Source organism: Passer domesticus, chromosome 10 (assembly GCF_036417665.1).
Source record: "Passer domesticus isolate bPasDom1 chromosome 10, bPasDom1.hap1, whole genome shotgun sequence".
NCBI classification, from domain to species: Eukaryota; Metazoa; Chordata; class Aves; order Passeriformes; family Passeridae; genus Passer; species Passer domesticus.
The window spans coordinates 26,538,065-26,565,284 of NC_087483.1; the positions used below are offsets into that span (position 1 = coordinate 26,538,065).

At 37.4% G+C, this 27,220-nt stretch overlaps 1 protein-coding gene across 1 annotated transcript; it reads left to right on the plus strand.

The window, feature by feature from the left end:
• IFIH1 (interferon induced with helicase C domain 1) lies at window positions 1–25,737 on the plus strand. Its single transcript, XM_064434709.1, has 16 exons — window positions 1–582; window positions 2,318–2,474; window positions 4,282–4,452; window positions 8,243–8,323; window positions 11,771–11,991; window positions 12,744–12,954; window positions 15,977–16,194; window positions 17,662–17,778; window positions 18,252–18,375; window positions 18,463–18,702; window positions 20,725–20,981; window positions 22,394–22,543; window positions 23,221–23,382; window positions 23,715–23,905; window positions 24,655–24,748; window positions 24,852–25,737. Exons 1-16 carry the CDS (start codon window positions 133–135, stop codon window positions 25,032–25,034), a joined length of 3,027 nt encoding a protein of 1,008 aa, XP_064290779.1. The 5' UTR covers window positions 1–132; the 3' UTR covers window positions 25,035–25,737.
• The last annotated feature ends 1,483 nt before the right edge of the window (window positions 25,738–27,220 follow it).

Consider the following 27,220-nt stretch of genomic DNA (forward strand, 5'->3'; position numbering starts at 1 on the left):
GTGCCGGGCAGGGCAGGGCGAGCCGGACCGGACCGTGCCAGCGGAGGGCTCGCTGAGGGGCCGCGGCCTCGCTGCTCGCCGGGGCCCGGGCGCAGCGCCCAGCAGCGGCCCGCGGGAGCGGCGGGCGCCGCCATGGCAGAGGGCACCCGGGACGAGCGGTTCCTCTACATGATCTCCTGCTTCAGGCCGCGGCTGAAGCAGTTCATCCAGGTGCAGCCCGTGCTGGACCGGCTCCCCTCGCTGAGCGCGGACGACAGGGACAGGGTGCGTGCGGCCGCCGTGGAGCGCGGCGCGGCGGCGGGCGCGGAGGAGCTGCTGCGGGCCGTGGAGCGGGGGCCCCGCGGCTGCGGCTGGATCCACGAGTTCCTGCAGGCGCTGGAGCACGGCGGCTGCAGCCTGGCCGCCTGCTACGCCAACCCCAGCCTGAGCCAGCTGCCCTCGCCGGCAGAGGAGGCCGAGCACGACCTCTGCGTGCACCTGGTGCAGCTGCTGCACGGCACGCTGGTGGACAGGATGCGCACCGTGCAGGTGGCCAACAAGTGCCTGGAGATGGGAATCTTCCAGGACGAGGACGTGGATCGGGTGAGTCCGGGCGCGGGCAGTGCCACAGGCACCGGCCACCAGGGCCTGTGGGGCAGGTAGGGAGCCACAACTACAAATGGCACAGTAAACGCAAAAATGAAAGGGGAGTTCCCAGACCTGGGTGAAATAGATAAAGGGTCCAGGTAAGCCCGTGAAGACTGTTGACAGTGGGCCAGCAGGTGGGATACCAGCTGAGAGCCTGGCAAAGAAAAATGCCAAGAACAGGGGGTTGGACCAAGACAGTGTCTAAGTGAAGAAATATGTCAGACTTTACTTATCATTTTGCCACAGACCTTAGGCTCAGAAGATCATTGTCTTTTGGCCCTTGAACCATACGAGGAAGTAGTGATGGTCTGTAAAGTCCTAAATAATACTGAGTTAAAATAAAACAAGATTTTCTGTCCCCTTTTTTGCTATAGGTTCACTAAGGACTATCACACTAGACAGTGACGTGAGCAGAAATACCAGTTGGACAAGAGCAAGGAAGTGTTAACGTTTGATGAGAATATTGGCCAGTGTTTATTCCACTTGGCTAAGAGTCACTTGCCTGGAATGTGAAACCTACTTGAAGCTCAAAAAAAAAATTGATATCCTGAAACAGTGTTAGAACAAATTAAAATAATAATTGCCATAGGAATAAGGGGAAAACTGGTAAACTAAGGGTGGAACTAAGTCACATTTGCACTCTGAGCCTTTGCATTCACTTTTGAGGTACTGCATCTCAGTTAAATGGCTGTAAGATACATAATTTTGTCTTGTGACCATCAGGTGGCAGCAATGATCAGATGCACCCTTATTATTAGTAGGGAGACAAACATGGTTACACAGCAGGCAGATGCAGAGGCCTTTTAGGAAGCTGTTGGCTCCATTCCCTGGTAATAGGTCCTCATGTTCCCCTGAGTCATCTTTTTGCTGCTGGTATTTCCACCAAACCGTGTAATACCCTTCACAATCCTGCCAGTTTAAACTCCAGTGGAGTTTAGGCTTTCCTAATGTCTCCCACTTTCCACACACTTCCTTTTAGTCATGTGTCTCAGTCAGGTGTTCCCACTGCCATGCCTGCCCATTTCCGTGCATAGCAGAATGGGTGATTCTTGAGCCTTGAGAAAATGGCCTTGAGACTGAGCACCTGTCTCAAGCTGCTTTGCTCCTGGGGTTGTGGTTTTGTTCCTCATGTGATCACGTCAAATTCTGCTTGTGACAGCCTTGGACACTGTTCCATAATTTCTTTGAGCGCAATAACCACTTTTTGAGGCTCAGCTATTGCATTTTTAAGTGGGAGTTGAGATGACGAAGCCCAAGTTTAAGGGAAATGTTCTATTTTATGTATGAGGTCAGGTTAAGTCTGAGCTTGGTGAACTGTGTGACACCATTTCTCCTTAATCAAGGTTGCCTATTCCCTAAACTAATCTGAACACCATTTGTTGTTCCACAATACTAATAATTATTATATAGCAGTTACTGTTGTAATCATTGTCTAGTACTACCAGTCTCTCCAATTAAATTCCAGATCTCATAGGTTTTATATATCCTACCCAAAACCATATGGTATGAACATGAGGTTGGACAATAATTCTCTTCTGATGAGTGGCAGGTCTATTTTATGTCTTTATTTTTCAGTATGCTTTAATGATGACAGAGAAATGCTTTTGCACCTATACTATTCTTATGAACTTCCTCAGACCATTTCCAAAGTCTGTGTGAAGGTTGTTTCTGTTTTTTTTATTTTTGCCAGATCCAGGCTGTTACTGACAATCGTGGGAACAGAGATGGTGCAAGGGAGCTACTGAGCAGAATAGTCCAGAAGAAAGATTGGTTCTCTTCTTTTTTGGTTGCTCTCCGTGAAACCCAACATGAAGACCTTGCAGATGATTTAAGTGGAAATACAGGAGGTAATCATCTTCTTTCACTGGTACCAATGTGTGGATTTTTAACATCTCTTCTCTTTTTTCTTTTTTTTTTTTTGGTACTGTTACTTAAGAAGCAATGCAGGATTCCCACCATATTGTTTTACTGTGACACTGGGACTAATGCTTTTGTTTGTCGAGGGATTTCAAAATCAAGTTATGTAACAACTTAATTGATAGATTTCTAAATACTGAAAATCCTTATTAAGCAATATGAGAATTACAACAGTATGGATTTAGTTACAATGAAACTGAATCTTACTTTTAAAACCCTTTGGTTTTCAGTGTGATTTTTATAATCATTCATAAAACATACTCTGAAAATTAATTTGAACAAACAAAACAGACTTAACCTGAATTTCTTCTTCAATTCAAGTGTTTCCTTTACAGAACAGTTTACAAATATGTTTGGCATTTCAAAGTACTTTGCATACTTTAAGACATTCATAAGTCTCAAAACATTATAAAATTTACAAAAATAATGTAATAAACTACTAAAGTGGCTACTCCTTTTCATTCCTGTATAGTGTTTATAGTAGCGTAAAGTTATGCCAGTGCTCTCCTGCATGCTTAAATATAAAAAAGAAAGCAGCCCCCAAATAATTCATCCTTTATTTTTAGTCCCCATATGTTTTATAAAATTTAGAGACTAAATTACTTTAACAGATTTCCCATTTAGCAGCTTCAGCCTGCTCACTTGAGGAGCTCACCAGAGCTGTCTCTGTGCTTTTAGTTGCTGCGTGTGGGTCAGAGCATGAAGACTGAGGTAAGAGGGACATGAAGGTGTCTCTTCCAGCTTTGGACAGGAATCAGATGATATTCTGCCAGACACACACAGGCAGCTGTGATATTTGAGGATGCAGTTCAAAGATGGTTGAGTGTTGCAGTCTCCAGGACAAGACCATCCAAGTCAGAGCCTCAGAAGATCATTTTGAGTGGAACTCGGGTGCTGGGAATAGCTCAGCAGCTCTTGTGATCCGAATTTTCATTCTGTGTTGCAGCTATGTGAGGCATAAATTCTTGTCTTCACTACTTTGCCATCAGTAAGGTAAACAAAGTAACAAATATACAAATTATTAATATTGTTTTCATATTTTTGTTTTAAATTATTTTCTCATTTTGCATTTCTGAATTTTCAGTATAGTGCAGACTATATAGGGTAAAACTGAAGATTGATTCAGTTGTTTGACGGACTACTGAATTAATGCATTTATTTCACAGTTTCTTTGTAATCTTGAGCAATGTAGGCCTCAAAACAAACTGTTCAGACTAATGGATAAAGCATGAATGGTGTTGCTCTTATCAGAGGATAAGTAACTTTCCATCTACACAGTCCTGGGTGTGTGTAGATGTGTCAAGTGTGTGGTTGCAGGGTTGCAGGAGCATGCCCTGACATAAGGTCATAGAGAGGAAACAGCTTCATTGGGCACTGTGGATGAAGAACACTGATGCTACATTTTGTCATTGCAGCTTGACCCCCTGTGATTTGTTACAGTAAAATATGTTGTTATTAGCAAACACCTACGCACAGAAATTGAGAACTTCATAAAAATAAATGTATTAACCTCTTTAAGTTTAGTTTGTAATTGTAAATTAGTGAATTTTTATGTAAATATTTATATAAAGGTCAAAATTCCAAACTATATCATTTGAGTCAAGACCAAGACCATATGTTATACTGTTATGTGCCTGATAAATACAGGTTAGTTCTGTGTTTTCTGTGCTTCACACTAAAAGAAATGAAATGTTTTATAGAACTGCCTTAGAATTTCTCTATATTTTCTGGGAACAGAGAATAAACAAAATGGGATGGAACAGACTACGAACGAAGAAACAGAAGTTACCAGTCAACCAGGATACATCATAGAGGAGAATTTGAAACAGGAAGAAAATGTTGATGATAGTTTCAGCAGTGAGAACAGTCTGTTGGAAACATCCACGGAAAAGAATTCTGTGATGTCAGGTTTGTTCACTAATTGGTATTTTGATCTGGTACCTTTGTGAATAAATGTGTATTTTGAAATATATTTAATACTTTTGATAAAAATATTAATGTTATTAGGTTAGTATTTTATTTCACACCCATCCACAGTAGGCTTATACTAGCCAATAACAATGTTAGGTTAACATTGTTGACTCGTACTGTGTTGACTAAGTTTAAGATAAGAGGAATGTTTTTATGCCACTGAAACTGCAGCTGTATGAAGTACTTCTTTCTAGAAGGCTGGAAATGCTATATTGAAAAGCATTTTTTGTTTTGAGAAGTCGTTCAGTGTTGTCCAACAAATAATTTTTTCTGTTCATTTTAAAGGTTTTTTTTAACTTACAAAACATCAGACCACCTTTTTCATGTCACATACACACTCAGAAGTATATTTTTAGTAAAAATGTTTAAGAATGGTTGTGGCCTGTTGTTCATATACAACACTCTTAAGAACATGCCTTGGAAGTTGATTATGAGTGACAGCAATGACCAGCAGCAATGCCCAAACACAGCAATGCCAAAACGTTTGTGATTCAAACGTGCACTGCATGATTCAGGAACCATGTGTGTTCCAAGTTCACATGGAGCTCAAACAATAGTTACAGCTAAGGTTAATCCTGCCTGAAATTATACTAGTGGGCTTACTCAGCCAAAGGAGTTAGACAGCTAAGTCTTCTCTCTTTTTATGAAACATGAATATATTTTTTTTTAAATGGCTCTGAAAAACTGCAGCCTTTCAATGTGCAACAGTGTAGCCTATTTCTACTTTTGCATGATATTAACAGGATATCACGCTGCTTTGTAGCAAGTAGTGAATTACTAACTGCAGCAAAATTGGTTTTCCTGGGTTAGGATGTAATTTGTCAATATAAAGAAGAGGTGCCAAATACTTAATGATAATTCAAAGTAGATGAGACTGGATTATTCTTTCTGGATAAAGCTAAGGCTCTTATTGGGCCTTCTAAGGGTAGGTTTTCATTGCTGTTAGCCTGATCTTCTACTTGCCTCTTGTTGGGTTGAGAATTACAGAAAATTAGACCTATCAGTTATTAACTAGTGTGCTACAAGCTAATTGTAGCTAAAAAACTATGGTCTCAGCACAGAACTGAAATTAATAGAGTGGGTATTAGCAGTTTGGGCACTTGAGCAGATCTGTGCAGTGAAATGGCTAAGGGAATACAGAGTACATGTATTCCATCAGCTTGGTTCAGATTGACTTCAGTCTCATGGGTACTGTGTGCCTACAAGTAATTAGAACAAATCTTACTTGGTTTCAGCTGGCAATTCATTTCTTCTGATCTACACCAGCTCCATGTTATGAACCAAAGTTGTGTGAGTGGGGCAATTGACAAATTCACTGTAAACACACAGTTCTGAGATGAACCAAAGCAGCTGTGTCGGTGCAGGGTATCAAGTGCTGCTAGGAGGCAGTGCTGCTTGGAGATTTCTGCAGAGGAACTGCCTCACATTCAGCCATCCTCAAGTGCAGAAACCTCTGATATCAGTGCACTTGTACTCTCAGACTTAACAGCGCTCCAGTCTTTATTCATTTCCTATTTCCATCCTTTCGTGTGATTTCCTAAAACAGTTATTTTAGACCAGGCAGATTAAAATACAAGTGGAACCCAGATTCTACTTCCAAGTGAGCAGGGAACCCACCTAGTTTGTAATTTGATGCTGTCAAGTGTTGTCAGTTTTTCAGTACACTTCCACAATTCCTTTATGTCTTGAAAAGGTCATATTTCAAGAAGAAAGAAGCTTTTCAGGGAATTTGAAATTACTGCCATTTGCATTGTATCTGGAGCTTCCTCTGACCCTTTTATTTAGGTAGATGAAACAGAGACAGTCAGAAGGTATGAGAACAATAAGGCCATAAAAACAAGTAGATCATTTAGCCTAAGAGATAACTAGAGAAAAATTGAGCATGCAAAAACAGAGATGAGAAACTTCACACGCAAAATTATACTGTAGCAAGTTCGCAAGGACAACACGGATTAAGTTGCTACAGTTACCTATATAAACAACAATTTAAATAATAGCAGCTCGTTTTCAAGGCTTGCTTGTCATTGCATTCCATTCCATTGTCTCTCTACTTATTTAGTGCTCAGTGTAAAGTGACTGAAAATCTTCCTGTGAAATCTTCCTGTGCAATTCCACATTACAATGTGCAAACAGGACTCTAAAGGAAGATTAGCAGAAGTGGTAAAAATAACTGTTAACTCTTTTATCTTCATTATTTTGGAAATGCTTACTGATTTGGGTTTTTTTATAATTTATTTTCTTTTAAAACAATTAAAGTAAGTTGCCACAGTTGAAAAATGAGAACGTTGTTCTATTCAACTTTCTTTGGAAGATGAATATTTTGCATTTCATGTCTCCACTGATGTTTTCTGTTGAGAGATTGTTGTATAATGAATGCATGCTGTGCATTGTAGTTCAGATAATTGTGTACAAAACACTTTATGGATTTATATTCTCAGGACTTTCAGAAAGTCATTTTAGATGGGAGACCATACAGAATAGATGCACAGAATTTTAATTTTGTCCTCTCTTCCCTATTTTATGTGGATTCCTGGAAAGTGAAAGCAAGAGATAGTGGTGTCATTTGCATAGCTGGGAGTTCCTACTAATGCTACTAATTAGTTTGTCACTGGTCTTTGAATGTGGCTTGTAACTGGTGAGGTTTTCTTCTTTTTTCTGCCTTTCTGTTGATTGCATTCGTTTGTTAGAAAAACTACTAATACCTGACTCCTAGTGGTAGCTAAGATAGCTTCATAATTTTACTGAATACAGACTAGTTTCAATTTCAGCCTCTCTCACCAGGACTTTATAGTGTATATTTCAGGCATTTCTTTCTAGGACACTGTATCTTCCATTCAGTGCTAAATTCTCATTCACAGAATCTGTTTTGCTTTATGAATAATTTTTTTGGGCAAAACATTGGTCAGCAGCACTATTATCCTGACTGATTCTATCCGCACGCTGTGCGCTCAGTTGCCGAGCGCTGCCGGCAGGCTGATAGCTCAGGGTGGTGCTGTTCGCAGCAGATTTCCCCGGGAGAGCTGGGTGTATCTCTCTCCTTGGATAGAGCTGGGTGTATCTATCTCTCTCCTTGGATGCTAGAGGGGCTGAGTTGTGGCGAGTGCGGCTTTCCCGGCAGAGGGCGAGCGCAGCGCGGGGATGCGCGGGGCCGGGCTCGCCGCGTCTGCTCCGCGCGATTCAGCCATTCAGCCTCTCGCCGCTGCTTGCGTTCAGTCGGGAGCTACGCTTTGCGCCTTTCGTGCAATACGAGGAAACTTTAAAAAAAAAAAAATCGCAGTCCTGGTTTTGTTTTTCTGCTTTCTGTTTTTCACCTCTCATGGCTTGCAGCGAGTCAAAGAGAATGCTCCGTTTGCCAGCAACTTTATTTTTTTTTTTTGGCTTTTCACCTTTCTGGAAAGATGCGTTAAAATAGGACTAAAGGGGATTATGCAGGTGATGATATCTGGAATCCCTGGTTTTAGGCAATAAATCGTGACTCATAGTGCCTTACCTCTGCCATGCTTTGGATATCTTCCACTCCATATTTTCTGCCATAAGAAAATTTTCTTATTTCTATTCATTTTTTTAATCTCTACCAAACATAAAGAAAATTAGATCTCAGCCATCCCCACCTGACATTCATCTACCCTACTTTAACAACTTAGGGGGAGAGCAAACAATGTGCATTTGCCATTAATATTTGTACAGCAAATATATTATGCTACATTTCTTTGTGTTTATTATTTAGAGTCAGATGTCTCCATAGGAGATGGAAGTGTCACTAACTTGAATGAAAACCTGGAACAGAGTTGCACAACCAGTGATTCAGGTACATTTCCCTTCTGTTATTATTTAGTAATTGCAAAGTAAGCTCTGGGGGAAGTACTCTGTGAGTGGGCTAAAATGAAGAGCTTTCTTTCACTGTAAACTCTAGTTCACTATATTTAGATGCCAGACTTACTTTTACTTTGTTGGAAAACAGATGCCATTTTGGGTATTTTAGGTCCAGACCAACTGGTAATGGTCTGGTCCTAAGTCCTAGCCCCAAAACAGTCAATTTACTGAGATCATCTGAACCGGGCTCTAGTCATCATCATGGTACAAACTGGTCAGTGAGGCAGAATGATGAAATCACATAGGCTGAAGGGACTCAAAGTCATCCAGTGCAGTCACCTGGACAGATATTCGTAATGCTGCCACACAGACGTGTTTCATTTGCTCTCAGAGAGGAGCTAGATTGTGCCTGGCCCCCACATAGGGTGAGAGGGAATGGGGATGTTTTAGAGGCAGCAAAAGGTGAGCAGGAGCATCTCCTGGGTACCTGCAGAACAGTAATGAAGGTCCACTTTGGATCCAAGTAATTTAGTAGCCCTATTTGTAAAAACAACCTGAGCAATGGGGGTTGCTGTCTGAAGACCTTTGTGAATCTCACATTTAAACACATGTGCATGTTCTAAATACAGTTTTAAACTAGATATTGGACTGTGTTTAAATGATACTTAGCAGACAGGTATTATCTTGCTATGTATAAGTCTGAGTGAAACTATACGCTGCTGTTGTAAAAGACATCCCAGCATTTTTTGTCTTTTTTTTTCTTTTTTTCAAACCTCAGGCAAAAGAAATTGTGAGCTATCCACCATGGTGATCAGCCTGTTTACCTATCCAGAATTCAAGAACCACTTTTTGGAATCTAGCCTTTATAACATTTGTGCTGGGACTATGTCTAGTACAAGGGCTGGAAAAAACTCTGAACACCTTTCAAGGCAGCTGGGCCTAATAAACCTAGTATTACAGCAGTAAGGTCACTGTAAATGTTATATATCCCGTGCCTGCAAAGTGTTTGTTATAAATACTTTTTAAATAGTTTCAAGCTTTAAAGTATTAAAATCCACATATTTGTAAGTACACAGAAAATTCAGGATAGCTCAGATAAAATTGCTACACTGCAGCTAAGATTTTAGTCTGTGTGTTGCAAAGTCCAGAGAATTTACTTTGCACTTCTTTAGCAACTGAGGACATTCATCAGTCACATTGTATTTTTTGACTCACTCTGTCACATGCAATGTCTGGGCATGGGAACTTCTCTGTTCTGGGGACAGGCAGACACGCTGTGTCCAATGCTCAGGCTGAGCCAGGCTCCTGACATTTGGCAATACTTCGGTATGTATGAGGGCCTTATCCTTTAAGATTCCTGAAATATCTCTCAGTAAGCAAACTGGGCATTCGCTGTGTCCAGTAATCCAGAAAAAAAACCAAAACACTGCAGTTTTGTGAAGAATGGAGAACAGATTTTTTTCACAGTGTTTACTTGCTATATATTCTGTATACATGTGACTTTTAAAAACAGAAGGGATGTTAAAAAGTAACTAGGTGACTAGTTAAAAAGTTTTTTAAAACATCCATGCTTTTTAAGCATGTCTAGTAAACTCAGTGAGAGCAACAATGAGAAAAAATTACTAATAACATGCAGATGCACTATGAATGGATTTTATAATTTGAAATGTTACAGGTAGGCTGTTATATTAACAAAGATGTTTGGATGGTGTCCTCATATATGACATGATTTGGATTTTAATACAAAGAATCATGTGGATTCAGCTGCATTTTATGTGCAAGGTTCATTTCACATTTTATAAAATTGTGTAGTTAGGACAATAGAATAATTATCATGTTTCTTTTAGACCAGAGCAGCAATTCACATGAGCCTTGTATGAAGGCAGACAACTTCCCTAATGCTACATTGTGCATAATGAAAAATCTTTAAGTATTTAATTCTTTAATCTGTGAAAAGATTCCTGTATTAGCCTTTATCTAAACAAGGGCTGAAGAAGCTAGGAGAGAGCTAAGTTAAATATTTTTCAGGCCTGGACTGTTAATTGAGGATGTTAAGGAACTGAAATTTAACCAAACAGATGGGTGATAAAGTGCTAGTTTCAATATGATTGAGCTATTGAATTTAGCCAACCAGAAAGCAAACAATGTTCTTCCTCAAAAGAGAGTAGTAGAAGTCAGATAAGTAACAGCAAGTACTCTCTGGTGCAAATATTCCTGTGTCCAGGTAGCACTGCACTCACACTAAAAGGCAAAGCAAGCAAAAAACACTTTAGAATGGCATTCAGATGTTTCCATCAGCAGTGTTTTATCAAGCTTCATTACTTTTTGCTAGTTTAATTTTATTTAATGGAATCAGGAATACTAGAAAAATATACTTACTTTGTGGGTAATGTATCAGTGATAATAAAATTCTCATGATTCTGCATTGAATGATATCATCAGGAAACAAAGCTAGGGTTTTTCTTCCCTCATTTTTAATCTAGTAGAATGAATTTGTGCATTTTCTTCACTGAGAGTTAATACTTGAAGACTATAAGTAAACTTATTTGTAGGGAAAAAAACCATGAAAAGTCAATTGAAATAAATCCTTCTGATGCTGAGATTTTATATATATATATATAAGTTCTGACTCCCTAAATATATGTAAACTCAAGAGATTTGATATGCTTTTCTTACTAAAAATAATTCAGCAGTATTTTTTTTCACTTTTACATTTAGAACATTGTTTGTTCTGCGAACCATAGATCTAAACTTTGCATTGCATTTCCAATAACAGGTGGAAGGCTTTAGCCTTAGGTGGCAAATGTATATGGCTTTCTAATGAACATCCAATTGCATTATGTGTGTGTCAAGCTAAGAAGCAATGTAATCTACCATGAGTAGGTGTGATACATTCTGCAGTTAGCTCCATCTTGTATGGGCAATTGAATTTTCTTATCTATTTGGTCTCTATACTTTATAACTCCCTTAACCATTTTGAAGTGTTCCATATCTTTTTTTCTTTCTATGGCTCAATTTTCATTCTCTGGGAAATACTTAAAAAGGTAACTCCTTTGTAACCAAATAAATTTCAGTATTGATAAAGGAGAATGTCATAGAAGCTTGGCTAGGTTATAAATACTGCAGCTCCAAACACAACCTTTGTAGGTCCCAGTGCTACTGAACTGTATCATTTGAATTTATACCTAATAGTCATTTCAATGTAGATAGGTGAAACTGTACTGTGGCTTATTCCACCTGCCCTGAGTGCTGACTGGATGGAAGCAGTTCTGATCCAGAGCTGCACAGGTCCTCAGAGCAACATTGTCTGTGCTAGTGTGCTGTTTCTATTTAGAAGATACTTCTGATAGTAAATTAATATTTTTCCCTTTGAAATTTTTTCACTCCTCTGATACATGTTCTGTGCCTCCTGTTTGAAATTTGTATTTCTTTGTTCCCTTAGATGAAGATGAAGTGGAGAGGAGAGCCTCACCTGAGCCAGATCTGACCCTGAGAGATTACCAGATGGAAGTTGCAAAGCCAGCATTGAATGGGGAGAATATTATCATATGTCTCCCTACAGGCAGTGGTAAAACCAGAGTGGCTGTTTACATTACCAAAGATCACTTGGATAAGAAGAAAAGAGCATCAGAGCCTGGAAAAGTCATAGTACTTGTTAATAAGGTAAGTTGGTCCATTTTGTAAAGAATAGTATTTTTCAAACATCATGCATTGTTAATACAAAAATTTTAAAATTAATATAAACACAATTCTCAGCTTCTCCAGGTGTATTGTGTTTAAAGACATACAGATCTAGACCATCATCTCCATTGCACCATCAGCCTTGTGCAAGCACAAATTACATTAGTGTACCCCAGTGCCAGTGCAAATTTAGATATGCTGTAATAACCACATTATTGGGAAAAGTACAATTTTATTTTGTAATGAATTTTGAAAAATAAAAATATTTTTTGTATTCTGTATTTCAGTTTGTTAATGAAGGCCACCTAATGAGTCTCACAGTAGTTAAGGAACATTTTGTCAGATTTTCTGATAATTGCTTTAATTTTTGCAGTTAAATTTAGCACATATAAATTAATATTCAATTGTAATATTAAAATATAGAAATACATTAAAGAATTTTATTTACATTATAAAGAATATCCATATCCTCTTATAAGATAAATGTGAAAACACTTTATAAGCTCAGCTAAATACCCAGAGCATGCATGGTTTGTTCATTCTTTCAAAGGTTCAGTTAAGCCAAAGTTCTTTGGACAAAAAGGTTTTATAGGAGAAGTTTCAGGGGGAAGTTGGTTTGGGGATTTTTGCTGCTTACTTTTCTTTTGTTTATCTAACAACATTTGTGGCAAACAGGCATGTATTTTTAATCCTGTGTTTAATATGTTTTAAATTCTTTGAAAACTTTTGTTCAGGTTCCATTGGTAGAACAGCATTTAAAAACAGAGTTTAGTCCATTCCTGAAGCGTTGGTATCAGGTTATTGGTTTAAGTGGTGATTCGCAGCTGAAAATCTCATTTCCTGAAGTTGTCAGAAGAAACGATGTCATCATCAGTACAGCACAGATCCTTGAGAATTCACTGTTAAATGCATCCAAGGAAGATGAAGAAAGTGTCCACTTATCAGGCAAGTATTTTATTCTGAAATTTCTACACAGGGTCTAAAAGTATGTCTCTATTCTGAAAAATTGCAGAGTAAAAATGTGCCACATTCAGTAGGTTTTTTTTTCAATTTACTCGTTTTATAAATACAAGCTGTAGTCAAAATCAGATCTCAATTAACAAGCATGTGGGCCAAAATTAGACTCTGTGGTTTATTTGTACTAAATACTTGTCATGCTTCCTATTTTATCTAAATAAATTCTTAAGCACAACTTTATGCGCATGGTTCCATTTTCCAAGCTTAAAAGAGCATTGAGTCATGTCTCATAGAAGACATACAGAGGATGAGAAAAAAACTATCAAAACTCAAATGCACTTGGTAGTTTGAGAAGTGCAATGGAACACAAGATAAAAACCAATCTGTTGTAAAAGTTATATTCTTTAAACTCCTGTGATTTTGCAATATACTGTGATATGATGGCTTATAACTGTGTCTCTCTGAGCTCAGCAGATGTAATAGTTTCCTACAACACATGAAGGAAGTTGAAGAAATCAAAAGATAAAGAAGGCAATATTGTTTTCCCAGAATGCTGTAGTGGCAGGTATCTCTGGGAGATCAGAAAGGAAATGGTATTATCTCTCAGGGAGGTGCAATTAGAACAGCCCATGAGGTCGGCTCCCGGGCCTGGGCTGCAGTGACCCTCCTCTGTGAGATGTTAGCTTCTCCCTCTATTTGCCTGCAATCAACTCCTTTTCAGATGGTGAAGGATGTAGGGGAGAGCTGTGATATATTCCAAATAATGGCCCTGAGGTAAAAGCATTGGTCTGGATGTCACAGCAGAGAAACCTGAGGGGCTGGTCTCTGTCTGTCAGTGCCTAGTGCTGACTAGGGTACTGCTTGATCCAAACTAACTCCTGCAGAGCCACTTGGGTGCTTCAGAATTGCATTCCCCCCTTCAGAATGCCTTGTTATTAACCTAGGCAGAATACCAGCAATTTTCTTAGACTTATTTCCTCTCCACTGCATCTAAGTTAATAAACTTTCCTACATCTGAATCATTTTGGAATGCTGTATGGAGGCATCTGAACATTTCTACTGGAACTGATGGCCTGTTTAGAATTGGGCTGAGTCCCAACCAGATTGTGTAATGAAGTGGGTTGAATGGGTTTCACACTTTGTGAAGTTTCCTTCATAAGGAGCTACATTTTTCCAGAACTCAGGCTGCCCCGCACCTCAGGGGTTTTTTCCGTGCTGTTACACCTGTGCTCGTAGGTTCAGCTGGACCAAAGCCAAGCAAGCATGAACACAGCCAGCTCCATTTCTATAGCTGTGATTTGGTTAACTCACAGCCTTTATAAATCATCCTAATTAGTTACAAGTTTTTTTCCAGATTTCTCTGCGTACTTTTTTCATCTGTTTCCACAGAGATCTGCATTACATGTAATATGGAATTCCAGCCTCAGTGAAATGGAGGGGACTCTCTTATTTGCATTTTATTAAATGTTTACTCTCTTTACCAAGGGCTGAAGTCACTGTATGGACTTTCTAAAGTATCACTTCCTTAGCAGAAGAAACACGTCTCTTCTGGTGGGTTAGTTTCTACACAAGTAGTTATAGAATATGCATGATGGAGATGATGGTCAAAATCAGAGGCAGTAAGTTCATGTTGGCAGAATAACTGAGAAACTGCCAGCACTGCTTCTGAAATCTTGCAATGTGTAGAAATCTTGGAAATAAATAAGATTTAAGTTTGAAACTACGTCACTCCTGTCCAAACTGGCTTCCCAAACCAGTGTGAAGGGAATCAGCTTTCCCTAGTGACATGGAGCCTTGGCTTCCTTTCCTAGGAGAAGGGTTTGGTGTAGCCTTTCCAACATAACTTCCCTTGTTTAGTCTCCATCTTTCTTAAGGTTCTTCAATACCAGCTGAGACTGATTTAGCTCTCTGTTAATTTCCAACTTCTGCTGCCAGTCGTTGAAAACTGACTTGTAGTGGTGCAACAACTTGAGCACATCGATATGTTTACACATCAATGTGTAAACAAGACCATGGAAATTGTCCACATTAAAAAAATACGTGTAAAAGATTAGCCCTGATAATTTCAGTGATCTTCTTTACAGTCCACAAACTGTCTTCACATTGTTGGAAACAATGTAAAATTAGAGAGTTACTGGCCAGCTGCGGAAGGTCTGGGAGCTCCGTAAACCATTTTTGCTGCTAGAGAAACAGAAAAATCTTCATGAATCTTTCAGCTCAGAACCTTGAAATATATGTCACTGGCTGCATGTTCAGAAAGATTAAAAATATGTTTTCTATATCTTTTGAGAAATTTGAAACAAAAAATAATTTTATTTTTCTTCGTTGTATAGTATATTGTTTGCATGTAAATATACTGTGACCAAAAAGCACATTATTCTTGTCTGAATTTCCACTGGTTTCCTCCTCTACAAGAGAGAGATGAGTAGTAGTGCTCCCACTAATCTGTTTGTTCTTTCCAATAACACATCCATAAAGTAATATAAATGTTTTAACTGGACACTAACAGGGAGGAAATCTCTGTGTTGCTACAAAATGGAAGCATATTTTGACCACAACAAGCCTTCCAAGAATGTCTGAAAGGCTTCTAACATATGTATCTTCTCAAAAGCAAACAATATGTAGTTTGTCAGATAGTTAGGGATATAAAAGATAGCATTGAGTTCAACTATGATATGTTCTTACCACTGGTAAGCTATGAAAAATGCTTCTCTGAAATTCTTTATATAATTAGATTGTTTTTGCAGAAATATAAAGTCTCTTTTTTTTCCATTACATGAAATGCAAAACTACTTGGCACATCAGGACTGTAGCAAAGGTTCCAAAGTCCATTAAATATATTCAGCATCCACCCATGCCTTCCTCCAGTACTTCAATTTCCTAGTACATTAGTTCTCAGACAAACTGATGGGCTCTTTTCAACACCATTCTTACCTGTTACAAGATTTAGTCACAAAAATTGTGCATTTGAAGTAGAATTATTCACTTCAGGAGTCTTTTTTTGTTCCAGATTTTTCCCTCATCATCATCGATGAGTGTCATCACACTCAAAAGGAAGGTGTCTACAATAATATAATGAGACGTTACTTAAAAGAAAAGATGAAGAACAGGAAACTGGCAAAAGAAAACAAACCGCTGATCCCACAGCCTCAGATTCTGGGACTTACAGCCTCACCTGGTGTAGGAGGTGCAACATCCTACTCAAAAGCTGAAGAGCATATTCTGAAAGTAAATACCCCTAACACTTACAAAACATCAAAGGGATATTGTCTTGTTCAAGTAAAACTTTTAAAGTCAGTTTTAGGCTCCAAATAGACAATCTGATTTTTTTGCCCTTGTGTACATGGAAGTTCAGCTCATAACCATTAAAAAATAATGGAAATATATATACAAATAAATGTTACTTTACAGGAGGAGTAGGGTTACTGAAAAGGGAAGTTAAATGGTTGCCTCACTTGAAAAAAAATTCCCAAGTTAAGATCAGAGGCAAGAAATGCACAATGTAGTACAGTTTTATGGTTACTGAAAGTCTTATTGTTCCATTGATGGCTTTTAATTACTGCATATCCTTAAATACTAGGGACAAAATGTATTTTATATCTGTATTTCTAGGTGACTAAGTTAAGCATTTTTGTGAGTCTGAAAAATGGAAAAACAATGTTGAATACTTAAACAAAGCAGAAACAACTTGTGAGATACAGGTAGCATTTTTGTTTTTTTTAGTTAGAGATACTCACTGAGGTTGCATGAACACCTGACTAAAGATAGTCTGTTAAATTCTATACTTAAAGAAACTGTATTTTACTTGAAATTAAGTGGTTTTACATTAGTAATAGAAAAGTAGAATTTAGCCCAGTATGGCAGTGAAAACTCCTGACTGGTAAACTGTACCAGAACAGAATGTGATACTGAATAAGTGAGGCCTGCAAGAATTTTTTATGCTGTATTGAAGTAGACAATTTTGACACAAAAATTTGCTGGCAATAAAAACCAGAAAATTCCTTTTCATCAGCTCTGAATTTCTAGTGATAGGATTCTGGGATTTGTATCTGAAGATTAAAATGAATATGCAAGCTGAAATATACAACCACGACTGAAGACATTAAAAAGATCACCTCTCAGTCTCCTTTACTGTTTTCTTTGCTCAGAATAATGTTATGCTTTCCCTTATTACTTAATTACTTAATAATACATATTTTCTCCTTGGAAGAGGTCAAAAGCAGAAAAGTCTAATTCAATTGTGCACTTAGCACAGAAATTCTCTCTATGTCGTCCTGTTGCAGGAAAGATTGTCTCAAATTATTTTGAAATCTCACAACAACCGTTACATTTATAATTAATCCCTAATTTTTTTTTTAATTTCACCATTATTTTTATTTATTTGTGCTCCAAAATCTGTTCTTCCATAGTACTGATGCTATATTTTCCTTCTCAAAATACTTGGTTTGCATCCTGATCTACAATTTTTTTCCTGTATGCTAGGATCACTTCTGGCAACTTGTGCAGCTTATCTCCAATGTTTCTCAAAGACTTAGACTTTTCTTGTGCTGATACTGCCTTTATCCAATTTCTGTGGGAAGAAAATCAAGTTATATAAACCTCAATAGCTAAACAAGAAGCTCTGTTGCATTAATTCAGTTTTCATGTGAAATAACTCATTCAGTATTAAAGAAATAGCATTTTGTTTTCTCCCAGATCTGTGCCAATCTTGATGCATGTAGGATTATGACTGTTGAAGAGCATGCCTCCCAGCTAAAGAATCAGGTGAAAGAACCATCTAAGAAGACTGTGATTGCAGATGACAAAAAAAGGGTATGTTTTTTCAAAAAAAATCAGCATTAAAGTTATATTTCCCTTTAAAAATGTCTTGTACAGTATCGAAAACTTTTGCCTAATACTCTTTTTCTATAGACTTTTGATGATCCAGAGTGCTAATTTGAATATTGTTGCTTTCCTCTGTTTCAAAAAGCATCAGTAAAATAAAATAAAATTAAATTTTTACTTATGTCAGTTATATTTGGAGTTATCTGGTCAAAAGGCATTCTAAAGCTGAAATATAACTATTGATGTAATTATACATTCAATTTTTTTTTTAAAGTGCTATTTCTCAGTATAATTTTTGTAATATTCTAAACTCTATATTTCCATATCTCTAAACACACTTAACAGCCTTACTTCTTTAATTTAAGGTTTAAGTTTTTTTGAAAATTACTCAATGTGGTACTAGCCAATGTTTTTATTGCCAGAAGGTGCTTACTTACTTTGCCTGGTCAATTTATTTCTAGGATCCATTTAAAGAGAGAATTATTGAGATCATGACAGAAATACAAAACTATTGCCAGCTGCATCCGAGCTCTGAGTTTGGAACTCAGACATATGAACAGTGGGTGATCAGAGAAGAGAAAAGAGGTAACTGCATAGCAAATATACCCCAGATTTGGATTCCTTTGCGTCGTTCTATACTAAGACTTTTTTTGTATTTTTGTTCCCTTCTAGCTGCAAAAGAAGAAAAACGCAGGGAACGTGTCTGTGCAGAGCACTTGAAGAAATACAACGATGCTCTCCAGATAAATGACACCATCCGAATGGTGGATGCCTACAATCACCTAAATAACTTCTATAAAGAGGAGAAAAGTAAGAAGACAGTAAGGAGTGATGATGATGATGATGATGATGATGAACCAGCAGTATCAAAACAGGATGAAACAGATAAATTTCTAATAGGTTTATTTCACGGTGAGTTTGAAATACATTGTGATATTTAATATTTGAAATCCATAATTGTGCACTAACGTGGTTTGCATGGGCCCATTAGTTATTGCACCCTAGAAACTGCTGTGTTGTTTATTATCACAGTGCCTTGATATTCCACTTCATACTTTTGAATGTATTAAACAACATCTTAGTGTGATCATGTCATAATATGTAATAATGGTTCTTCCGCTCCCACCTTTGTTTTTGCTGCCAGTTAGTAAAAGCTGCTTTCTGCTTTCATCCAGTGAAGTGTCCCTGAGGACACTCTTAACAGATACATAAAATATGTATTTCAGTAGACGCTCTTAGGGGGCAAAAGGTTGAGCAAACAGAATACAAAAGTAATGAAATAATGAGTTCTTAACCAACCTTTTCTGCCAGTTTGTCTATATACTAAGAAAGGAGAGTGCTGACTTTAAATTAGTTTCAGGTAAAGAACATTTCGTTAGAAAATTAAACAAAAGATCAAACTGCAAAGACCAAAGTTAGTTGCTTTTTTTTCAGATCAGTCACCTTGGAACTAGGATTCATTCATTAATCTTTTTTACTCTTTTTTTTTTCTTTACTGCCTTTGCAAGGAGAAAGAGCTATACAAGTTTGTTCCCATCACTCATGGCTCTTGGGTGGTACAAACAAAAATAGATTATACTGCAGAATGTGACCCAGCTTCATGTATCCAATGAACTACACATTTTTCTCACTATCACTGAGAAATTAAAAAGAAAAGATTGAAAACTATAAGTTCGATAATGTCAGCATGGTTTTAATGACTCTTCATACATGTCTATTCCCCCTTGTTTAGGGGGAATTTTCAGTAGTGAGCTGTTGCTGAGAACCAAAAATTTAAACTAAAAATAAAACTCAGTTTCATTAGTGTAATTTCTGGTTGCTTTTATTTCTGCAGGTAAATGAGGTCCAAAGAACCTGTCAATGAAAAATGAATTCCATTTTGTTAGGATTTTACCACTGAAAGTGCTAGGTGTATTAGAAGAAAATCTAAAATTTCTCAGCTTTAAGCAGAAATCATCTTTGGGTGAAAAGCGCCCTGGGGCCCTTAGCATAGGTTTAACTAAGGTGGAAAATTGCGAGAGTTTGTTACGTTTATCTACTTTTTATATGTGTTTCTATGTTTGATTACATTCTAAAATATGAATAAGACTAGTCATAAAGTCGCTGTCTAGGTGGAGCAGCAGTTTGTGGTGCATTGAGTATGACTGCCTTGGATTAGGTACACCACAATAGTCTGCACAGGGTCATGACATCAGAGTGTACTAACAGACAAAGTCCCTGCCTTGAGGTGGTCTTGTGTTTGCATAATCGTCTGATAATGACATAGGTTTTTAAACAGAAGTTTTTTAAAAATTTAAAACACATTGAGGAATCCTCCCTCCTTCTGGTCAATGGAGCCAGTTGAGGAGAATCATTCATTTGACAGTTCACTGAGTGCATTGAAATGTCTTGGAGCTGCAATATCAAAAACAACATGCCCATGCTGGTGACTACTGTACTGCATGTTTCTAGTGAGGCTTCCTACTTTAATTGATGTCCCATGGACAATTTATGTCTAAATTTATAAAACCATTATCAGCTTCAAGGCTGTGCATATTAATTCTGTTCCTCCTTGTAAGACTTTTTTTCTGTGATTTTGAAATAGCTTTGTAAATATCATAAGCTGTGACTTAGCTCTTTATTACAGTGCATTTGACTTTGTACCAACTTTGTGTGTATAGGCAGGCATTTTCCTTTGGCTTATTCTTACCATGAAATATAGGCAAAGTGGATGATAATGGTGATTTATTTTGGTTGATTAGTATGTTTTTAGTGACTATAAACCGACTTCAGAAATAATTGGTATGCCCCAGCTCTTCAAACTGAATGTGAATTAGCCCTGTTGGGAGAATTATATAGAAAGTGGCTCTTTTCTTTGTGGGTTTTGGGGTTTATTTTCTTTCGAACTGCTTTACATGGCTACATTTTCTTAATTTACATCTGTTCTTTTTAAAGCAAAAAAGAAACAGCTGAAAGAGTTGACTAAAAAGCCAGAAAATGAAAATGAGAAGCTAACGGAGTTGAGAAATACTTTAATGGAGGAGTTCACGAAGACTGGGAAACCTCGAGGAATCATTTTCACAAAGACTCGTCTAAGTGCCTGTGCTCTTTTCCAGTGGATTAAGGACAACCCAAAATTTGAAGAAGTGGGAATTAGGGCCCATTATCTTATCGGTGCTGGACATAAGAGTGAAATGAAGCCCATGACTCAGGTATAGAACCATGCATGTCAACATTACCTCTTCTACATGATTTTGGAAAGCAGATTGTCTTAGTACCAGGCCAGTGAACTGAAGTTCAGAGCCCAGAGTTCTGGTTTCATACCTGCCAGCAACTTAACTTCATAAAGATATGTGAATAATAATGTTGGAATAATTTTATTTCCACAAGTAACAAGTTTTTTTGGTTTTGGATTCTATGGCAATAGGAGTAGCCAGCATCCGTTGCCTAGAGTAGCATATAGTCAAAAAGGACCCAAGTTGTAGCAAGGCATGGGAAGCAAAAGTAAAAAAACTGGAAAGAGCAAAAATGCAATTAAATGAGTTTATGCTTATCTGGACAACAGTAATTCACATTATATTTTGGCTGCTGAATTGAAAAATTAAAACTACAAAGGTGATTACTCCTGTCTTTTTGTAATATCATTGCTTAAAGCAAATTACACCAATTTCTATGCATGCCTCACACTGACACATAACCATTGAAAGAAAACTTGCCAAAATTCATACCGAAAATATCACAACTGATCACTCAGTTGTGTCCATCTTGTGCCATTACGTTGATTTCATACACCACATCTCTCTGGCAATTCATACCTTCATTTAAAACATTTTCAAATCAAAGTACTTCATGTCTCTTCTGTTCTGGTCTTTACTCCCCATATCAGCATTTAAGCAAAAATGGTGTGTTTTGCTTAAACAGTCCATTTTCTTCTGCTGCCCTGAGTTTCAAGGAAACATTCTCTCAAAAAGTTGCTTGAGTTGTATCAAACTTGGAATTTAATTTCTGTGGCACACTGCACAAACAAAACAATAGCTTTTGCATTTTGAAACTGAATATAGCAGATAGCAAGATTCTGTTCTTCTGCTCAAGCTGGTAACAAACACCCAGTTGATTCAGATGTCTGTGATTTAGATGTTTTCTTTTTAAGTGTGTCATTGTTGTTCTTTTGGGTGCTATGAGATCAACAGAGTTATAGCCTCCATATATTATTGGGAATTTTAAGTGCTCTAGAACTAGAGCTGGAAGTCTGTATTTTAATCAGAAATTACTGAAGTGATAGAAAGCCTGTCTTATGAGTAAGTACTTAAAAAATTTGAAAACAATAGAACAACTATATTATCAAATCTCCTTGTACCTGTGACAGGCTCCGAAGTTCCAAGCCCAGTTACCATAAAAGGATTGTCTTCTGCTCCCTCCTCCCTCAAAATATGGTGATGAACTCATGTTATATTCAATAGAAACTCCTTCTTTTGCAAGATGCTTAAATGCAGTTGTTAAGGCCACTTAATGTTTGGCACTAAGCTGAGAAATTATGGGATTTTAATTCCTGAAACTTATTAATTAGAAGTAACTGGTAACAGAAACTAATACTGAAAGTTAATTTAATTATTTTAATTTACAGAATGAGCAAAGGGATGTTATTGATAAATTTCGATGTGGAAATATAAATTTACTAATTGCAACTACTGTAGCTGAGGAAGGCCTGGACATCAAAGAGTGTAACATTGTTATTCGCTATGGCCTCGTCACCAATGAAATTGCTATGGTGCAGGTATGAGTTTTCTGCATACATAACTTATTTTTAATAAGTTTTCTTATTTAATATTTAATATTAATAATTTTTAAATACCTGAATGCTAAAAGAGAAAAAGTTCTTGCAACACTGTTCATTTCCAATTTCCATCCTCAGTCTGTATACAGTATAAAATTTGCCTCTCTCTGTAATGGTGTAGCATCAGTTCAAAGATCTATACAAACATTAAGCTTATTTAATAGAAGAGATACAAGAATATGGTCATCAGACCAATTGATACAAGAGGCATTTGTACCACCAGTGTATGGACACCACACTAACATCAGCTAAAGAGAGATTATTACATATCAGAATACCAGTTTAGTACATGCTCTCCTTTAACTTGTGAACACAAATATTTATATATTTAATATTCAAATGCATGCTTATATTTTGGTAACAAAATATAGTTTTGGCATTGCAAAACGTGCTAATTACAAATCTCCTGAGCAGTTCTCACAGGTATCATGGATGATACTGCAGAAATAGTATGTGTTATTCACTGATTCTTTATCTGAGTTAAATGGAAAAAACTGCAATTTGGAAATAGTGCATATGGAATAGTGCATGTCTTCCATTACAAAACTAGGAAAAATTGTTGTGTGATGTATAGGGAGTACTGTGGTGTTTATTTTTGTGTTCCTTGCAAATTGTAGGCTCGTGGTAGAGCTCGAGCTGATGAAAGCACCTATGCTCTTGTGGCTTCAAGTGGCTCAGGGGCTGTTGAACGTGAAAGTGTTAATATTTTTCGTGAGAAAATGATGTATAAAGCCATTCAGCGTGTCCAGAAGATGCCACAGGAAGAGTATTTAAATAAGGTATTCACTGCAAGTCTGCACTTTCCCTTTAAAGAATACTGATTTATATTGTATGGAATATTTTCTATTTGAAATCTACTTAGAGGAGAAAAACTTGAAATAATATGAGTTACTACATATGGCTTTGAATTCTTTTGCCAATATTTGTTTTATAATCTGTTTTCTTGTCCTTTAGAAAAGTCTGGTTTTCTATTGGTAAGGGGAAAACACACAAGCAAGGGAAAATTGACTAGAAGTCATGTTGACAGTGAACTCAGTAAAATAACTGAGAAAGAAAACTATAACTGTCATTCCACCAGAATGTTACAGTGCTCTTACTGATCTGTTTCTAGATTCAGAGTTTCCAGTTGCAAAGTATAGTGGAAAAACAAATGAAGGTGATGAGAGATCAGCGCAAGACATACAAGAAAAATCCTTCACTAATAAAATTCTTATGCAAAAATTGCTCCAAGCTGATATGTTCTGGAGAAGACATACAAGTTATTGAAGACATGCATCATGTCAGTGTGAAAAAAGATTTCCAGTAAGTGTTTATGAACTGCTTTATCTCTTTCAGGCAGAAACAGATTTTCTTTTCATCAAGGCTGTAACAGGGCCTGTAACCCTCTGGGCCCTGTGAGAAAAAAATAGATTATTCCAATATTGTTGGGTCCTAGGCTCTATAGAGTTTATAGTTAAGGAGCTTGAACAAAATGTTTGTTCTTATTCCTGATTTCAAGGTGAATTGAGTTTAAGACTTAAAAAAAAAAGATGCAGCTTCTGTGGTACTATTAACTAGGTCACTTACTATGTAGTATGGTGTATATTCCATTCTGCACAGGCTAATAGTAACCTTCAGGATCAAGTACTCCCTAAATAAATGTACACATAATCTGTGCAGGTCTGGGTAGTCAGAGCCAAATGATTCTGTTAAGGGTTAAGGTTGAACTACAGGGAACAAAAAGAAAATTTTCAGGGATTATTTCATTGACAGTTCCATTGCTCCTGAAAAAACAAGCTAGATCTGTCTGTTATTAGAACAAGAACCTGCTGCTCCCACTTCAAGATGTATGAGGGAGGATGCAGCTCCTGAAATGCAGTGAAGAGGGATATGGAGTACATGTGTATTTTATCATTACTTAGGTGTATGAAGCATGACCTTGCATTTTCTCAAACAGTCTGTATCTTTTTAGGTTTCATATCTGATTGCAGCAATCTTAGTCACTGTTTATATATGTCTGTATGTAGCATGGAATGACTAATGGATTCTGATGGGTGCTGTGTCTTTTTCAGAAGTCTTTATCATACAAGAGAAAATAAAGCACTGCAAGATAAGCATGCTGATTACCAGACAAATGGGGAAATTATATGCAAAGACTGTGGACAAGTGAGGAACATCTTATTTTCATACTCTTCTTGTTGTCTGTGTTTGTTTCTGTCTAATGATCTTGTCTTATTTTATCTGAAATGCAATTTCCTTCTACTTGCAGGCTTGGGGAAATATGATGGTTCACCGAGGTCTTGACCTGCCTTGTCTAAAAATCAGAAATTTTGTGGTTGTGTTAGCAGACAAGAAAACAACAAACAATATTTTTAAGAAATGGGGAGACCTGCCCATCAGGTTTCCTAGTTTTGATTATGCAGCTCATTGTCCTTCAAGTGATGAAGATTAAAGATTTGGAATGAAAACAAAAGCCCTTTTCAACTTCTCTCTGTTGATCTGAAGCTCCTGTGTCCCATAGAGAATGCTGCATCTTAAGCACTGTGAAAGCTCCTGGACATACGGAAACTGTCTTGAAGACAAAAAGTGAAACAAGAAAGGAGAAGGACAAAGTCACACAGCTGCTATCTGCACACAGATTTGTACTCCTGAACAAAGATGGCAAATGCATTGCAGTCGTGTATTTATGGAACAAATGCCTGTCTCTTTTCACTACAGGATGACAACACTGTCAAAAGTGTGTGAGATGACCTGTTGTCCATCCCAGAACATTGAAAAGAGACCTTAAGATATACCATGGTCATTATTTTCTTCATGCTATAACCATTTTGAAGATAAAGTATCTCAAAAGAGGAGCCACGTAAAGAAGGTATCACCCATTATTTCTGGATCACTGTTGCTACGTCAGTGTTTTCATGACTGAATTCCTCCCTTCATAAACACAGCTGAAAGCTCATACACTTTGACAGACTAAAATTAGGTTTCCCTTAGAAGACGTTTCAAGAAATCAAGCCCTTAACATGAAATTGATTATTTTTGTGTCCAAGAAGCACATTGCCAAAGTGACTCTCTGTGTGTCAGTTTCATAGGACTGTTAGCCTGGCTACATAATGAGGTGTGTATTTTTTTCAATAAATCGCTATAACTAATGTTTACCAACTGTGATACTGTTAATTCTCTTCCACTGGAAGTATTTAGACAGTAATAATACCATAGCTTCACCCTAGAAATTTAAAGGATGGTAGTAGTCTCACTGTAAAAATAGTATAATGATTCTCAATATTTCTCATGGACAGATTTCTCTCCTCCCCTCACCCCAGCCTTTGCAAGTAAGATATTGGAGAGTGGAAGGAAGGTTTATTTGTTGTTACAACAGTAACTGAATTAATTATTAGAATAGCCTTGTGGGAAGTCATCCAGATATCATTCATCATCTGAGTAATCTCTGGATTTCTGTATTAATGAGTTGTTACAGGTAAATAAATGCAATATAATACACTGTACATAGCATTTTCAAGTATCTGAATTAGTTTAAAGTGTAAAACACTGGTAAAAATACTACATCATTTCATAGATTTCTGGGTCTTCAATCAAATAAATTTCCATGCTGAGTAGGTTTTCTGAAATCTGAGCTTTTTTACTTCCCTTTACTGAAGCAACGAAAGTATATGCAGATGAATTTCTGCACATGTGCTACAGACTTGTGTGACAAACATACCTGGGCTTCTTCCAGTTCACTTGGGTGCTGTTACACTCCCAGTTCCGGCATGACTCTGCCACATTGTCACCAAAGCTTAAAGAGTATTTGCACAGTCTCACTTCAGCATAATGCATAATGAACCTCTAATCAATCCTGCTGGTGTGTAGGGTAATGAATTTCCAGTCAAGTTATTTTCTCTGAATGGGGTTGTAAAAGACGCCCCTATTGCCCATCCAGGAAGTGTGAATTTGTAACAAACAAGGTAAATTGCTGTATTTTATCTTCTGCTTAGCTCTGCATTTATTGCCTTTAGGGACCCAGCGTCCTCTAGGGAGTGTGACAAATCTTGATTGTATTTACTACTTACAGATTTTATTAGTTCACAAATGTGGAAAGAAGAAAGTCACTGGGGATTTGTCTAGCTGTGTGTGTATGTTCATTGCTGTCTCCTTTTGGTCTGATGTCATGCACAACCTACATCTGTAAATCTGCATTTCCTCACATGTGAAGAGTAAATACTTTAGTAACCTTCGAGTAGGTGCATAACTGGTTGGATAGCTGCTGGCCAAACTGTTCCATAATTTGTCCATTTCTCCAAGTGACTTACCCTCTTTCTACCTTTCTTACACTTTTATTTCTCTTACAAGTTAGTAAGAGTTTGGCTGTTGAAAGAATTGCTGTTTGCTTCTTCACTGGTACTAGTCTGAACAGTCCAGAGAAGGGAGTTTAGGCATCAGCAGCAGTTCTACAAAGCTTGTAAATGTCATTCTCTGACAGGTAATTTTTTTTCCTAATCTGCAGCCATTGTGAGTCTTATTTAAACTCGTGCCTAAATAATTTGATTCCTGAAGTAGACAAATACATAGTATGCAGCACAAAGTCATTTTGTAAAGCCTTTTAGATCATGTGAGATTGAATCATTTCCTTTGAAGCATTCT

Excerpts from the sequence above, each read along its gene's own strand:
- IFIH1 (XM_064434709.1), top strand. The coding sequence starts at position 133 with ATGGCAGAGGGCACCCGGGACGAGCGGTTCCTCTACATGATCTCCTGC. Across the intron at positions 8,324-11,770 it reads TTGCACAACCAGTGATTCAG|ATGAAGATGAAGTGGAGAGG; the intron begins GTACATTTCCCT and ends TTGTTCCCTTAG. Across the intron at positions 12,955-15,976 it reads AGAAAGTGTCCACTTATCAG|ATTTTTCCCTCATCATCATC; the intron begins GCAAGTATTTTA and ends TTTTTGTTCCAG.